The 18,321-nt window shown below is 37.6% G+C and overlaps 1 protein-coding gene across 5 annotated transcripts in view; it reads right to left on the reverse strand.

Annotated features, from left to right (window-relative positions):
* LOC118441900 (fibroblast growth factor 17) overlaps positions 1-11,767 on the reverse strand; it is a 119,650-nt gene extending 107,883 nt beyond the window's left edge. The window contains exons 1-2 of one of the 5 annotated variants that reach the window (XM_035866922.2): positions 11,578-11,767; positions 964-1,193 (exon numbers count right to left, since the gene is read on the reverse strand). In XM_035866922.2, coding sequence (XP_035722815.1) covers positions 964-1,163 — 200 coding nt within the window. In that variant the 5' untranslated portion in view covers positions 1,164-1,193; positions 11,578-11,767. Of the gene's footprint in view, positions 901-936; positions 1,194-11,577 lie in introns of those variants that run through there. The other 4 variants (XM_035866921.2, XM_035866920.2, XM_085656989.1 and 1 more) reach the window with 4 other exon arrangements.
* Between the last annotated feature and the right edge of the window lie 6,554 nt (positions 11,768-18,321).

Consider the following 18,321-nt stretch of genomic DNA (forward strand, 5'->3'; position numbering starts at 1 on the left):
CACACGGGGTGGCTCGTGGCTGTAGTTAGAGGAGGACTGCTGGCACTCGAGCAAATATCCACTTACGCACGCATGAACCGCGTTCGCGCGATAGGAATCCGCGTCGACGGCGTTTCTGTCGGTGGTGATAGTACCACTGCTGCCGCTGCTAGTATTACTACTAGTAATACTGCTATCTCTACTACTATTACTACTACTTCTTTTATTACAAATATTACTACTACTACTACTATTATTAATATTACTACTACTACTACTAGCGGCGGCGGTGCTCTTGAGGATCAGGCGCGAGCCCACGGTGGAGGCGCGTGCACGCAGCGGCGCGTAGCCGCAGGATCCTCGTGGCACCGGCTCGAACAGGTTGATCGAAATCTTGATCCCTGCCTGATCGCACCGTCTTCCACCGTACCACGACTCCACTTTCGATCCTGCCACTTTCCTTCTTACTCCTGCCACTTTTTATCGCGACTCGTGCCGACCGGTATATACACGCGGGATTAACGATTAAATTTATATCATTAGCCAGATATTATTTTTTTTCGTTCGATCTTAACGACGAACTATATTAACCGATAAACCCGATCGTTTGCTACTGTTGCGACGGAGTACGTTCGAGAGACCGGAGAAAAGTATAAGGATGATAATTTCGAAGAGGACGAACAACGACAATGACGAAGACGACGACGACGACGACGACGAAGACGACGACGATGATGGTGACGACGACGACGACGACGACGACAACGGTGGTCTCGTGGTGGTGGTCGATAGCGCGGCGCTCTACTGACGTCGCGACGCTTCGTCGTGTCGTGGCTCGCGGCTCCTGCCCGCCCCCGCAGCCGCGAGCGCGACCACCACCCCCGCAAACCCTCCGGAACAACCCGGAAACTGACGAACCTCCTGCTCCCACCCCCGCAAACTACCCTTATTTCGTACCCCCACCATTGCAATCTCCACCACCACCTCAGCCAACGAAGGACGACTAGACTCCTCCTCCTCCTCTTCCTCCTTCTTCTTCTTCTTCTTCTTTTCCTCCTCCACGATCCTTCCGCTTCTCTACGATTCTTCTTCTTCTTCTCATTTTTCTCTTCTCTCCTTTCCTTTATATTCTTCCTTATCTTCTTCTTTCTTTCTTTCTTCCTTTCTTTTCGTATGATTCCCATCAAAGATATTTCTCTACCAAAGGCTTCGATCTAACAGAAAAGAAAAAGGATAAAGAAAATACTTTTACTTCCTGGTTCACTGTTGTACTTCACAAGTTCCTTTCCCTTTGTACACGATACTTTCATGCTATATAATCGTTGAAGTAATGTAAGAGAAAGGAATACTGGATCGTACAAAATTATCGAAAACAAAGTTGCCTATGTATTGGGATACGTGTGTAACATCACCAAGAGGGATAAAGAGAAGGATAAAGAGAAAGAGAAAGAGAGAGAGAGAGAGAGAGAGAGAAAGAGAGATGGAACGAACGAAAGAACGAAAGGGAGAAGAGAAACGAGAAAAAAGAGGAAAGAGAGCAAAAGGAAAGAGAGTCCCGCGGGCAGTCGGCCGACCACGTGGGTGACGTTCGTTCCCCTTTCCCCGCTCCCGGCAATGGCCACGTGCCAAATAACTCACTTGGCACGCGTAAACAATTACTCCGAAACTCATGTTATCGCGCTACATTACGCGTATATATCTCACCGCTCTTGCCCGCGAGCTCGTGCGTGTCGCGTACTCCGAGAGCCACTCGAATCTGTCTCTCTCACTCTCACTCTTAAACGTGCGAACAAGAGATAGAATAGAGAGAGAGAGAGAAAGAGAAAGAGAGAGAAAAAGAGAAAGAGAGAAAGAGAGAAAGAGAAAGATCGTCTTGACGTTTAGAACGAGCGCGTAAATATTCGTGTCGCTTGGTGCTTAGGTCAAGGCGCTTCTTTCTCTTTTTCTTTCTCTCATTCTCTGTTTCTATTTCTCTCATTCTTTCTCTTTTTCTTCTCTTTATATGATCATTTCTCGAACGTAAATCGTACGTGTCTTCGCGTGTTTCCCCCTTCGAAAGTCAATTTGCTGTGTTTGCTTCGTGAAAATTGAAATACGATTCGAAGACGTCACCGTGAACGTATTACACCTCTCGTCGTTTTCTTTCCTCTTTCATTTTTATCTAACTATCTATATTTCATTACTTTTATTTTCTTTGTTCTGAGTTATTGATCGTGCGAATCGTGAGAAATAGAATGAGTGAATGGCGATGAAATATCGAAGATGAAATAAAAACAAACTTTTTCGAAGAATGCCCTACCTTTTACTCTCTCCATCTCTCTATCTATCTATCTCTCTCTCTCTATCTCTCTCAAGAAGAAAAAGAAACAAATTAATCGCGATTAATTAGGATTTGGCCGAACTAACCACTTTGATTATATATCGTCGTTGAATATTTGCCCAGTGTATTACTATACTCAATCAAGCCTATACGATAATATGGTGGTTCGATGTTTCTCGAGCATAAACGTGAGTAGCATGGTAGCTTTGGCGATCACCACGATTGTTCTCGGTTTTCTGCATCTGCAGATCGATTTGGGCATTGGCCAACCTCGATTCTCCAGTATCGTGGGTCAAGACCCGACGGGGATATCGAAACAGCGGTAGAGAATGTTTCTGCAAACTCGATATCATCCGAGACAGAAGGGTCTTTAAAATCGAATGACTTCTACGATTCTTTCTCTCTCTCTCTCTCTCTCTCTCTTTTTCTCTCTTAACAAAAATAAAACCTAATTCTAAGTTCTCAAAAGTTTGACGCTAAATAACATAACTAAGCTGAACGAGTTATCTTACTCATAATCTCGATTCAAGAATATTTTCTACGTTATTTAATATTATCTATTTATCGTATGTACTTTAATGGAAATGAATAAAATGAATATGAAAGAGAAATAAAAACTGTCTTTTATTCTAGTCTAATCATAATCAGTGATAAACTCCTTCGATGTTTTACACATTCTCTGTCCCTCTCTCTCTCTCTCTCTCTCTCTCTCTCTCTGTCTCTCTCTCTCTCTCTCTCTCTGAACATTGGTTACAATCCCGAAAAATGTAATAACGTGCTCGAAAAGTAATTGTTCGAATTTGCCGTAAGAGCATACGATAAATCTATTTCCTTTTCTATGGCACGAATCCCTTAACAGCATCTCTAAAAGTCTGCATCTCATACTGAGAAATAAATAAACGAAATTCGTCGGGCATCTACAGGCAATAACGATATATCACGAAAGAGGAAAGAGAACGGTAATAAGCGCTACGAAATAGACACATAAGAACGTCGGCTTTCAGAAAAATATTTACTAACTAGGAAAAGACATAGAGGTGCTCGATAGAGTACGCAGAATGATATCTCGATGCCACTTGGTTCAAATTATTAATGTCCCTCGTATATCGAGGAATAATAACGAGAGGAAAAAGAGGGAAAAGGCGTGCGTGTAATGTGCCAAATCGAAATGTGGATGACGCAGGATCGAAGGAAAAAAGAAAAAAGAAAAAAAAGAAAGAAAGAAAATAAATAAATAATAAAAAGAGAATGAAAGAAGGACGAAGGAAACTAAAGGAAAAGACTATTATTGGTACATTTCAAAAGGACCGAGTGATACTTCCTATAAGATGGATACTTAAGAAAAAAAATTGCGGAAATAGTGAAAACCACTAACTCGAAAACTACGAAATAATGGAGACGATACAGAAAGAAAGAAAGAAAGAAAGAAAGAAATGAAAGAAAGAAAGGAAAAGATTTTTTATTTTCATTGGTCTCCTTGAATACGTTCGTAACACTTGGCATCATTCATAATTCATGCAAATCGTCGCCTCAACGAATGATTTAAAAGGATAAATTGGATCGAGACCACAAATAAACTGGATCTGTTAACACCTTCCTACAAAACTCTATCTCGCATCATTACGAAATCCATTCACGTCGACGTGGAATGATTTACGAAACTTTCGATACTATGGGATTTTGATTACGATCCGTACAATTTTAATATCCGTTAATCGTTCAATCCCTTAAACGTCTACGACATTTGTCAAACTTAAGTTCGAAACTTTGAATAAAATAAAATCCAATTAGTGATATCGAACGATCAATTTCTATCTTGAAAAATTCATTGAATATTCTTTTCTAAGATAAGCAATAAAATCCGGAATGGTGGAATGGAATGGAAAATTAAAAAAAAAAAAAAAGAAAAAAAAAAAAGAAAAACACATTTTGACGCTCGTTCGTTCGGCCTAACTATAATTCACCGATGTCAGAATGAAAGATCACACGTTAATGAGAAGAACAACAAACGGTAAGGACGGTGAAGATGTGGATATATTAAAAGTGATACGCGTAAAAAGGACACGAAGAAACAAACGAGACGTAGTAATAAACGAGACCGAAACCTTGCGGTAAATATCAAATAAAATGTTACGTCCTTCTAAGCAAGCTTTTTTAGCCTCGTTAGAACGTGGAATTATAAGAGAGAGAGGCCCTTTTCACAATCGGTTTATGGATATTTTTACCTTTTAAAAAAGGCCGTATCCATAAGAAAGATTCTTAGGCGTACTATATATATATATATATATTTTTTTTTTTCCTTTTTTTTTTTTTTTTTATACTTTTCTCGAAAGATTTGATTGCTCTTCTGACAACTCATTTAAATAGATCTAAAATTCGGATTTCTTTGAAGGAACGATATGCCCTACAAGAAAAGAGTCATCTACGATTTTATGGATTCTTCGTGAGTATCGTCATATTCTTTGATAATACCGTAATGGGATGTTAAAGGATACACAAGTATATGTCGTTGTCCTATGTATACTCGTCGATCGAGCCACGAAAATGGAAATACGATCGAATAAAACGACGAAGAATAAATGCTATCATCGTACGAAAGACGATAATAGAGAAGGGAGGAGATTTCTTTTTCTTTTTCTTTTTCTTTTTCTTTTTCTATTTTTTTTTTTTCATTTTCTTTTCTTTCTTTTTTTTCTTTTCACTCTCATTGTCATCGTCGTCGGTCCTCTTGCGAAGGAGTATTCGACTTGGACAACGATTTCGCGGTATTCGATAAATCCACGCGCTACTTCTCGCAAATACCTCCTCCTCCTCCTCCTCCTCCTTCTCCTCTTCCTCCTCCTCATCCTCTTCCTCCTTCTCCTTCTAGTTTTGTCTTTTTACGTCCGACCTTCCTAAAGCATTGTGATCCGCGATCTATTTCTGGCATTCGCGAATGCTAATTTCGCGAGGGCGCCTACCGCGATATTGAAAAACACGAAAGAAAGCGTGGGTAGTTGAAAGAAGAATCATCATCGTTTCCTTGCCGATACCGTATTTGGTTCTTTCGCATGAGTCATCGAGAAGAAAGGGAATTTTCCCTTCAAAAATTTTTCCACCGATTTCATCATAATCAATGGTGTTCTAAATTCGAACAGAAAAAATAAAAGGAGAGAACAAGATGTAAAATAAAACGAAAGAAATGAAGAAAAAAGAAACATTGAATCTATTCTCAGCATTTCTCGAATTATAATTTAAGAATCGCATAACTCTTGGATCTATGTACATACACATACCGGCATCGATCTAATGTCCAAACTAAAATCAAAAGCAAAGGATACTCATCGCTATATATATATATATATATATATATATAGATATATATATATATATATATACACAGAGCACAATGAAAACGCAGTCGAAAAGATCCGACGAGCGGGTCTCAAAGATTTCTACAATGCATACGATTTATTTATCGTCTTCCTCTTTCTCTCTCTCTCTCTCTCTCTTTCTCTCTCTCTCTCTCTCTCTCTCTCTCTCTTCTTTTTCCTACGAGTTGGCGATCGCCTTTTTCGTTCTTATTTCGTGCACTTAACCGTGGATCTGACCTTTCGCTGTGGCGACCTTCGACCTTCTGCGTTTTCGCATCTAACGAAAAAGGAAATACGAAAGAGAGAAAAAGAAAAAGAAAAGAAAGGAAGAAAAGAGAGAAATGGAAAGAGAAAGAGAAATAGAAAAAGAGAGAGAGAGAGAGAGAGAGAGAGAACACGTTCCACGTGCGTATCACCACACGAATACCGCTACTCTCCAAGTCGACGACATTCCTATCGCGGTACTACCATCATCGGGTCGACGATGCAAAGGTTATCGACAATGGCGCTCAGCCAGGAACAGCAGACGGTGCATTGTGTTTAGCGATGTATAGGATATCCGGAGTACGATGGGCGATGCTGCAACAATGAGAGCGAGAAAGAGAGATAAAGAGAAAAAGAGAGAGAGAGAGAGGAGGGAAACGGTCGATGGAAGAGAGAAGACACACTCGAAACCAACCGCCTTGCCGTGAGTGGTCCAACACTCAGTTGCTTCGCTTGCATCATCTAAAAATTTCAATCGAAAAATATGCTTCTGCTTTATACGATCGTTAATTACAATCGAAAAGTAAAATTTAATTTTAGAGACATTGTTTCCTTCATCATTTCCGTTCGACTTTCTCGATGACTTTTTTCTTTCTCTCTCTCTCTCTCTCTCTCTCTCTCTTTCTCTCTCTCGTATCGTCGTTATTGGTGTCTCTCTCTTATTTTCAAAGAGCCAACAGATCGACCCTCTTTCCTCGTGTTCTCCTTGGAACAATCGTAGATATCAAAATTATCGAAAGAATCCATGAAAATTTCTAATTACGTTTATTCCAATAAAAACTTTTCATCGTTATAATAATTTTTATAGTTAGATTTTATAGTTGATATATTTTCCCCTTGTAAAGAATTAACGGTATCTGTTAACGCTTCAATGATCAATTAACTAGGCTAATATAACGTGAGATTAGAATCGTAACTGGTCGACGAATAGAATATGACGAGTATGACCTTAACATTTAAGAAAAAACCACTTTAACTCCACATAATCCGAACTCTCGATCTATCGTCTCTCGGTCTTTCTTTTTCTCTTTCTCTCTCTTTTTCTCTCTTAGCGAGAGAAAGGGGCGAAAAATTAAACGAGATCTCCTTTCGAAAGCTGCTTTTCGTGTATTTTTACGAAAAGCTCATACATTTTGCTACATACGTAATACATGATAATATCAGAGGTTGAGAGTTGATCGTGGAGAAAGAAAGAGGGTAAAAGAAAAAGAGAAAGAGAAAGAGAGAGAAAGAGAGAGAGAGAGAGCATGAGAGAGTCCAAGGTCTGCAATCGAGCTTTGCGTCACCAAAATGGCTTTCTTCTAGGAAAAGGAAAACCCCGGAATTATCCAATTTCTTCGATTTTCACTACCCACACGAGTTGGGTAGTAATTTCTCGAAACTCGAAGGGATGAGAAAGTATCTAACTACTACACGCTCAAAACTTACTTTTTGTCTATGAAAGATATCCCTACGAAATCGTATTGAAAGACTCGAATAAGGGATGAAGGAAAGAAGAAAGTGAGAGGGGATGAAAAGAAAGTGGTAAAGAGAGAGAGAGAGAGAGAGAGAAAGAGAGAGAGAGAGAGAGAGAGATAAGAAGTGTATTTATCTTTCTCTTTCTCTCTTTCTCTCTCATAGCACCCACTCTTATGAATCAGTGGATGAATGAATCGACTTTGCTCCACTTTCTATCGCGTGGGAGTATCGTATCAGCCGGTTCGTCTGACATTTTCGCACCGCAACTATCCCCCTACCCCCGTAAGCTAGCCGTTTTCGATGTGACCGGCAGAAGCAGGGTGGCGACGACGTGGGCGTTGCTGACTCTATATCTACCTACGTAATAGACGAGTATGTCTGCTCCGCAATCGACCACGCAAAAATTTGTCTTTACAAATGATCATCCCCCTCTATTTTTTCTTCCTTTTTCCTCTTGTGATCATCCCCACTATAGTATCTCTCTTTATCTCTCTCTCTCGTTTTCTCGTTGGCCCTCGTGATAGCAATAACTAAAATCGACTAAATTCGAGTCCACGTGGTTCGATGTTCATGACGTCATCGCTCGTATCTTTCACGGCTCGTAACACTCAAACAGATATTGCGCGATTCCGATATTTCATTGTGGATCGTCTAAAAAAACGTAAAGAAAGAAATAGCTTTGACTAATCTACATCATTCCATCGTTATTTTCTTAAGAGAGAGAGAGAAAGAGAGAGAGAGAAAGAGAAGGGAAGAGAGGTTTATCATTCGACAAATTCTATGACCATGCGTATACAATTGTTTAAAGAATGCTATCCGGTTTGCATCATCGTCCCTGTTGTCGCCGCTATACTCGTGGAAAGACTTGCCAAGGACTCAGACATCTCGTCGGGACAGAATTTCGCGAATTTTCATAACAAGTGCGTACTTTATGCAAGTACTCAGTAAAATATATATATATATATATATATATATATATATCGATAACATGACAAACTATAAAATTAATAATCCGATTGAATCGAGAATGTCGAAATCAATAATCTATCAATATTGATAATTAATAATGGTACTGAATTTTTTTCTTTTTTTCCTTTTTCACTTTAAACAAGTTTTCATAATAATTTTAAGAAAATGTCGAGATCTTGTAAAAGCAGATCGGTCACGTGCGAGAGGAGGGAATTACCGTTTCGTTGTAGGTATGTATATACGAGCAAGAAAAGAGAAAAAGAGAAGAAAGAAAAAAAAAGAGAGAGAGAGAGAGAGAGAGAGAGAGAGAGGAAGAGACGACGTTAAGGCAGGCTCGAGAGCGTAGTAAGCATAAAATAAACTCGGAGACGCATGGGGTTCTACCTATGGCTCACGCACGTACGTATGTAGTACGTACCAAGATGCCGGGAAAGGCGTGCAGCCGCAAATAATCATAATAAAGGCCGTTATACAGAGTTCGTTCCAAGCTTGGTGCTCTATGCCACACGTCGTAGAAGACCATTAAAATTCTGTCTCTCGTAAAAACGACACTGCTTACAATCCGCCGCCGATAGCGAATTCTGCTTAGCGCGCTACTTCCCGCGTCAACTCATCGCCACATCTTTTCGTTTTCACATTTAAAATGAATTTTATTATCAATATCTCTATCTGTTTAATTCATCAATCCTAAGATGAATATTGTCCTCTTCAATTTTCACATTCTTTTATAAGGATAAAGCCAATGAAATGGAAAAAAAAAGAAAGAAAAAAGAGAGAGAGAGAGAGAGAGAGAGAGAAATCATACATCGATCCGATCCAATCCGATCGCGAATTTGAAACGCGAAAAAATATGTTAACAAAAAAAATTTCAACGATTCGCCATAACAAGAGTTAAAATATTTCATTAATAAAGACATTCGTTTCGATTCTTCATGGTTATAGCAATTAAAAAAAAAACCGAAAAAAAAAAGAAAAAAAAAAAGCAGAAAAAGAAAGAAAGAAAGGAAGATAAAGAAAACGAAAAAAAAAAAAAAAAAAAAGAAAACACGACAAAGAACAAAAAAGAAAAAGCCTTACATCTCATTCAAATAACTTTTCTTTTTCTGAAATTGAGAAACACACGATCCCGTGCCACGCAGGCACATGCTTCGTTGCACTATCTTAAACGATGAGCTAGGTAAGAGGAGGATAAAGATAAGCAAAAAACGTCGCTATCGTATGGAAATTCAAGATCTCTTCTTCGCTGCCGTAATGCGTAATCTTTTTTTAACAGAACAAAAAAAAAAAAAAAAAAAAAAAAAAAGAAAGAAAAAAGAGAAAACGAAGAAAGAAAAATACAGACTATTCTCAGTTTCAATTCATTTTTTTTTCTTTCTTTTTTTTTTTTTTTTTTTTTTTTTAAACAAATTTCATAAATATTTTATCTTTAATTTCGTACTGAGCGTTACATTTATACACTCGTTGTTCAATTCAAAGTCATCGTTAAAATCTATAAAAAATATTTATAAATATTTATCGAACTACCGTACCGAATCGATATAACGTAATTGAGAGATGAGGGTGACTTGCGAGAGGGTGTATATATAAAGAAGAGGGTGAGTATTGACGTTAAAAAGACGCGTGGGCGAATAAGACAAGTATCTCTATTTGTTGGAGAGCTTCTTTCAAAACGCAATCGTAAGAAAAGTTTTCTCTCTCTCTCTCTCTCTCTCTCTCTCTCTCTCTTTCTCTCTCTCTCTCTTTCTCTCTCTGTCTCTCTCTTTTTCCAACTTCTTGGAAATCTTATCGCTAGTTCTCGACGATGGCCATAGATAACTATCTACCTCCCTCCCTCCCTCCCTCCTACCCTCCTTCTCTCTCTCTCTCTCTTCTTCGATGGGTCTACTCTGTCTCATTTTCCTTTGCGAGCTCGTTCATTCAGAACGCGAAATCAATGAACGTTATTTTTGGCGAAGACCGGCGTCAGCAATGAATCGACCTGACGTAAGTATCTACTACGTACAAGCTTTTTTTTTTCTTCTCTCTCTCTCTCTTTTCTTTTTGTTTCTTTCGTTCTTTTCTTTTTCTTTCTTTCTTTCTTTTTCTTTTCTCTATTTTTTTCTTCTTCTTCTTCTTCTTCTCTTTTATACTCTCTTTTATCTTCATACGTGAGAGAACATGCATGACACTTATCTATATAACTAATATAAATACTTGGATCATAACAACACGTGATAATATTTTCGTCCTCCTTTTTTTTTTCCCTTTTTCTTGTTATTTTATCATATTACATTGAACGTTTACGTACATTTCTAGAAAATCCAAGGACAAACGATGAAATTTAAAAGAAAAGGAAAAAATTAAAGAAACAAACATTATATACATATATATATATACATATGAACATATATATTGTATATGTATATATAAATGTATATTATATATATATATATATATAAAAATAAACGTATATATTATACATATATATATATATATAAATGTCATATATATACATCATATATATATATGTTTACGGACGAACTCGTTGTACGTATCATTTCAACTCCAAAGACGCATTGTTCGAAGAAAGACGGTTATAAAGGCGAACGTTAGATCGTAAGAGCAATGAAAGGAAATCGTAATAAGAGCGTAGGAGTCGATTATAAATCTTCGTGAAGTAACGTTCCTTGGCGATATTACGTTGAGAAAGAACAACAACGGCAACTAAAAGAGAGTAGGCTTTTCGAATCTCTTCGAATTACCCTTAACATCTTGGACTCTTTCTCCTTTCTTGATCTAACAGCGTCATTTGTTCCTACGAACTATTGTGATAGTTTCTAATGAACGAAGGATCTCTCTCCCTCTCTCTCTCTCTCTTTCTCTCTTTTTCTCTCCTTTGTCTCGCCTTCTTTATTGTTGTAACATAATCCCCGGACATATATATATATATATATATATATATATATATATATATTAAATATATATTATAAACTAAGAAACGAAACGTTAGAAATTCTGAAAGTATAATAGATAATATTTGTGATATATGTATATTGAAGTACCCATAAGTTGACTTATATTTACGTTAAAATAAATGATACGTTAAGTTAAAAATAAAACGACGCTCAGAATATATATATATATATATATATATATATCTCCATGAAATATTCTCTTGTTCATTTGATAACATATGATTATTATAAAATTATTCGTAATATAATTTAAATATAATTGTGATGAATGTTAACTAACCTTAATTAGAAGAAGAAAAAAAAAAACTTAATCGTAATTAATATCAATTCTCTGATATTTTTAATAGATAATATAAGAACGTCGTAGAAAACTATGAGTTTGGCTGGTCGAACGTTGTATATATCTCTTTCTCCCTCGATGTTTACAGGACGAAGGCTCCGACTCGACTGTTCGAACGTCCTGATATCCTAACACTCACGAGATATATATCTCGTATCTTGTTTGTTTACGTCACCTGTACGAAGAGTCAACGATCCTTACCTCGTGACTTTTATTTCACTTTGATAAACAAAGTATCGATAATATACGATTGATTTTAGAATAATTATTTATTAATATTAAATCAAACATTAATCATATTAATTAACGAACGAACGCTTCGAGCCGATACTTTAACGTATAAATTAATGTTTTTATTTATGCGTTTAAACGTATGAATGAAAAAAAAAAAAAAAGAAAAGGAAAAAAAAGAAAAAAGAATAAAAGAAGAAAAAGAAAAAAAAAGAAAATACTGCCGTAAGCACGAAATAGTTTCATTGTTCGAAACGAAAAAGAAAAAAAAAAAAGAAAAAAAGAAAAAAAAAAGGAAAAGAAATTCTAGATATCATTGGATCATCCCTTTTGGCGAAGTACAGAAGGGAGTGCATCGTCTCATTCATTTTCATTTCCTTTCTTTCCGTACGAAGACCGGAGGCTCACTCGTTCATTTGCATAATCTTGCATTGCTACGATCGTTTTCATAGAGAGAGAGAGAGAGAGAGGGAGAGAGAGAGAGGAAGAGAGAGAAATAAAATAGTAAAGATATACACGAGAAAGTAATTTCTATCGTGAGAAATTTGACAAATTCATTCAAATAGAAAAAAGCATAGGTACTCTCGTCGTACTTTATTATTTAACGAATCGAAGTGAAAAAAAAAAAGAAAAAAAGAAAAAAATAAAAAGAAAAAAAAAGAAAAGAAACGATGCTTTCGTCGAACGAAACGAGTAGTTTGCAAATCGTCGAAATTACAAGAAAGAGAAATAAAGACCGGTTGGTGGTTATTCTCTGTCGTTCGTATCACTCGTTTTCCAAACCTCTTAATTTGTTTACGGTGCAAAGATTTGCACGATTCTTACGATCTCATGCGATTTCTCCTCTAATTAAAACAATTTATTGACCGCGAGTCCTGGAGTAAGAAGCGAAACGTAGAATGGCGGCAAATTAACGCGTCGTAAAAATTCCTCACATTAATAATGACATTATTACGTCTACCTGGCATCGGTATCGAAAGAAAAAGAAGCAGTGAGCCGAACTCAACGACGACGACGGACAAGCTTGCTCGTGAAATCGATGTTCGAGAAAATGGTTTCGACGATGGTTTCTCTCTCTTTCTCTCTCTTTCTCTCTCTCTCTCTCTCTCGAGTCACTCTTCGTTTTTTAAAGGATCGACGACGAACGACCGACCGATCGTTACACGTACACGTCGTATTACATTTCTCGTGATTCTTTTTACGAACTCCACAAATATTCAAGAAGAGAAGTTTGCCGATACTCCAAAAATCATTTCCATATTTTTCCATAGCGGTTCCTCTCGAATAACACAAATTTCTACTTTCTTCTTTTGCACGTGCATGAGTTTTAGTAAATGATGACTAATAATCGATTCGTAACTTCTTCAAGAATTTCCAAGAGATCTTTTCGACTAAGTGTCGTCAAAGACAACGGAACGAATAGATTGACGTGACGTTTCTTATCGTCGAACCAACTCAAAAGTTTCTATCTACTTTCGATACTGTCCAATCTATATATTATAAGAATCTTCGAATTTCTATAGTTGACTATCTTCAACCATCCCCTCCTCGCCCCCTCCCAACTCTCATCTCACTTTCATTTTCTTCTCTTTTAACGAATATTAGAAATTCATCGTCAATCTTGTCTCACGTCAATTTTCAGAACATTGTACATTCACGATATGAAAGTTTTGTATTTGTATCATCTGTAATGTCTTGCTAACTGGTCAAGAATCAATTCAGGAAGAGAAATCGTACGATTTAATTCAAGGAACAATTCTTTGTTTCGTCATTGTCAATGAATCCTTTATATCTTGAATACGTACAACGTATCTTATGTCCTAAGTCGAACAAAAATAATTTTATTAATTCTTTTGACGTTAGTACCGTTAAAGCCATTGAACTTAACCTTCGTCTTTACGATTCAACGAAGTGCGCGCTTTGTTAAGGATATGCATTTTGTCGCTCACCGACGATGAATGCATCTTAACCGTAGATCTCACGTTCCTTTGAGATCCTTGATATATATATATATATATCGAATTAATCTGCTCGTGAATGCGTCATCTTGTCTGGGACAATGCATTTTTCCCATTACGTATATAAGCGAGGATCTTTTTTCAAAAAAAATAATATTATGATAAGATAAGAATTATATGAAATTAAACGAAAATAAAAATCAACAAAAGAAAAAAAAAAAAGAAGAAGAAAAAAAATCAAAAATTACAAATGCAAAGGACATAACGTAGAAACGTAAAAAAAAAAAAAGAAAAGAAAAGAAAAAAAAGACAAAAGAACGAAGAACAAGTTTTTTCCTAATACCGCAGAAGCACAACCTGTTCTCCGATGCACCTGATACGAAACAAGAAGAAAGTTCCAAAAATACAACGAACCCGATGTTTGTTGCTTCAGCACGAGGAGAACTATCGAAATACAAGAGAACGAGTCTCGCGAGCGATGCTCGCTCGATTATCGGTTTACAATTAAGATGTCAGTCGAGCGAGGGGAACGGATAAAGCGTCAACAGCACGTCGCCAGGCCTTGTCCCTGTCATGGCTCTATCATCCCTCTCTCTTCTTGTCCCTACCGCTTCGATACGACCATAAAGAGAGAGAGAGAGAGAGAGAGAGAGAGAGAGAAAGAGAGGCAACGACGACGACGACGACAACGACGACGATCGAATCGCGAATGGCGAACTGGACGGTGACAAGACGTAGATGGATAGACCGCGAAAGAGATAAAAAGAAGGAGAAGGGATAGCAAAGAATCCGCAGGATGATATAGGAACGAGAGAAAGAGAGAGAAATGAAAAAGAAGGAAAGGAAAAAGAAAAAAAAAAAAAAAAAAAAAAAGAAAATAAAAAAAAGTAAAAGATAGAAACGATGTGGTGACGTCGCGACGTGATCGTGAAACCGGTCGTGGACGCGTGTAAGGAATACACACACATCGAAACGATACATATGTATTATTCAGTTATGAGCTCTGTGTGTTAAAACACGCGTTGACAGGAGGTGAGCAATGGCTCGTCAAACTAGCCTCGGCTGACAGTCGATGACAGACGCACGCACACACGTCGGACCACACACAATAGTCTCTCAACTAGGGAGAATGTGCAAGTGTGTGTGAGTAAATTCTGTGTGGTTGGTTACGTTCGTGCAGAAGTGATACCACAAACGATTCCTCCTCTTTTGATGCTACCCACCAATTCATATGATAATCACTGGACCCCGTAACGTTATTCTCTCTCCCTTTATTAAGTGTACCACGTCTGACCCATTTCGCCTGTCAGTCCTCTTCCAGGAATTTCTGAGTCACTACATAAGTCCACCACCATCGAGAAGACCGACATCACCGACACCATCATTCTAACGCGAATATACATGCATATACGCAACAACGTTATATCCAGATATATAGATAGAGGCACGTTTCTTTTTCTCGAAAAAAATAAATTATTATATCCAATAATACATCTTTCGAAGAGAAAAATAAAGATAATAAGCGAGATGATTATTTTTCTCGAAGAGTAAAAATCTCTTACCGTACGTTTCACGTAACGTGCATCGATATATCCGTCTTATCGATTCAATAGACGCCGCTTTAATTAAACGTCATAAACATCATCTCTCGAAGATTGCTCTTTTACGATGTATACGTATCTAGAATTCTTGCGCTTCTCAAATTCAAAGTATCACGCGGAGTGCCAAATGCGAGCGATCGCTCCTTTTTTCTTTTCTCTCTCTCTCTCTCTTGTAAACTCTTAAGAGACTTTCTCCGTTAAGAGTCTCTCGAAGAAAACGTGCTAATCACCGAGCTCGTTTCGAAGGGGGTTGAGAATTTGCCGAAACGAATGGAAGTGGAATAAGAATGCTTCTCTCTCTCTCTCTCTCTCTTTCTCTCTTTGCGATGCGATGAGAATCTCGAACGAATGAGGAGAGGGAGAAAGAGAGAGAGAGGGAGAGAGAGAGAGAGAGATAGTGGTAAGAGGATGCAGAGAAGAGGGCACTGTCATAAATTTAAACAACGATTAACATTCGAAGTCTGCTTCTTCCCACAGAAAAAAGCATCCGCGTTGCCCTAAGCGAATAGAGAGAGAAAGAGAGAAAGAGTGAGAGAGAGAGAGAGAGAGAGAGAGAGAGAGTGCCTCCTCGAAAAGGCTACGAAAGGCATCTCTTCGTGAAAACGATGCGAGAGTGCGACGAAAGAGAAAGAGAAAAGGAGTACGAGGGAAGAAGAGATAAAAAGAGAAAGAGAAAAGGAAGGGATTGTGGGAGGGAGGGAGGGAGAGAAAGAGTAGGATGCATCGCAGCGAGGTCATAGGTTAAACTGTTCTCTCAACGCCATCCCTGATTTATTAATCATCGCTAAGGCCGTAGGCTACCTACGTTATTACCCCTCCTCCTCTCTAACCTTCTTTGAATAGGTATTCCTTACCTCTACCAACTCTTTGACTCCTTCTCTATCTCTCTCTCTCTTCTATCTCTGTCGAATCGGCAAAGAAGCGAGATTTTTTTTTTCCTTATGAAAATTAAACAAAATCTCGTCAATGACGTAATCTACCATTGTTCTTCTTATCCTTTTCTTTTTTCTTTCTCTCTCTCTCTCTCTCTCTCTCTCTCTCTTTTCTCACATTTTCAACAGATACTTTCTACACTGCCATCAAGTTTTTTAATGTCAACGTTGAAAAAAAGGATGAAACGAAATACTACGGGCAATAAAGAAAATCTCATTTAAGATCGGAGAAGACCATATGTTTGGAAGAAGGAATTGGATTTCTTTTTTCCTTATTTTTTTTTTTTTGTTTGTTTGTTTGTTTTCGACAGAAGATTAACTTCGAGATTTCGATACTCTTCTCTTGCTCTAGAAAATCTATCATCGGGTAAAGGCATCGACTTACCGTTCCATTAGAATCACCAAGGCTTGCCTTGAATTCTAGATTTGAAAAGAAAAGAGAAAGAGAGAAAGAGAGAAAGAGAGAGAGAGAGAGAGAAAAGAAGAGAGAAAGAGAGAGAGAGAAAAGAAGAGAGAAAGAGAGAGAGAGAAAAGAAGAGAGAAAGAGAGAGAGAGAGAGAGAGACATTGGTGTCGGCCACAGAGCATTAGAAACGCCTACGTCGCGACCACGAGTCGACCTAGATTGTCAGTGTCTTTATCCTTTGCCGTCCTTCTTCTTCCTTCTATTCTGTTCTTTCCGATCTCAGAGTTTTCCATGTCACTGGCGGCGGTTACGTTGATAGATACGTGAGTTCAGCTCGATTCTTACGATGAAAAAAGAGAGAGACGAGGCAAACGAGAGAAAGAGAGAGAGAGAGAGAGAGAGAGAGAGAGAGAGAGAGAGAGAGAGAGAGAGAGAGAAAAGGAGAAGGTACGGTGTCAAAGAAAAGGAGAAAGAACGAAAAGAAAAAAAATGAATCTATAAATATAATCGTAGGATGGATCATTTAAGAGAAAAAGAAAACATTTTCAATCGTCTCCCATCGTTTTTCTTTGTTCTACTTACTGAATACAATTCGTAACTTCTTTTTTTTTTTTATTTTATCTTTTTAATATTTGATAAAAGTTAAAACGAAATATAAACGATATCTATGTTATTTCTACGATCATAAAATTTTTCTTATGAAGAATTTTTTTTTATGATATTTCATACGGGGACGGAGGTGGGGAGGGTGGGGGTGGAGGGGAAGTTAACTTTCTCCATCTGTGATATTTCTACGATAGAAAAATCGTGCTCACTCTTTCTCTCTCTCTCTCTCTCTCTCTCTCTCTCTCTCTCTATATATATATATATATATATATATATATATGTTTCTCCGCATATATACCCCTTACGGCTATGCATCATGGTCTTTGTGTAACGTTACACCGTTCGCGTTTGTTCCAGCCTATCCGCACGATAGCATCGCGACCGCTATCGATATCCCAGCGTATCGATCAAAGAGCTCTCGAGGATAATAAGGCCGTAGCACGACGGTCCCGTATATACGAGGTGTAACATGCACTTCTTGAGCTTATGGTTTGAGCTGCAGCATCAAATTCTTCTCACGAAAGCCATTCCAAATATTGTAAAGTTTATTTGTCGAAAATAAGGATACTATATGTCCCATTTAATATGGATTAACATGAACGATATAAGGAAGAAATGTCTAATATCGAAGAAGATTAATGACGATCAGTAATAAGTAATTAATTAATATTTTAAAGCGATATAAGATAAGGACAGAATTCGAGTGAAAATGATTAATTATATGAATGTTTCGTAGTACATCGGTATCCCGATAAAACGAATTAAAACAATACGTTTCATAATGATTATCTCGTTCATTATCATTAGCCTTGTAATTAATACTATTTAATAATTTAACTTATTAATTAATTTAACTTATGTCCAATTTCCACGATTCGCGCTCGCTCGTGATTGTTTACGCTTTTACGACATCCATTTGAGAAAGTTTATTTAAAGCCCACGCAATCGTCA

This window comes from Vespa mandarinia, chromosome 5, assembly GCF_050613455.1.
Source record: "Vespa mandarinia isolate Hongniang chromosome 5, ASM5061345v1, whole genome shotgun sequence".
In the NCBI taxonomy this organism is placed as follows: Eukaryota; Metazoa; Arthropoda; class Insecta; order Hymenoptera; family Vespidae; genus Vespa; species Vespa mandarinia.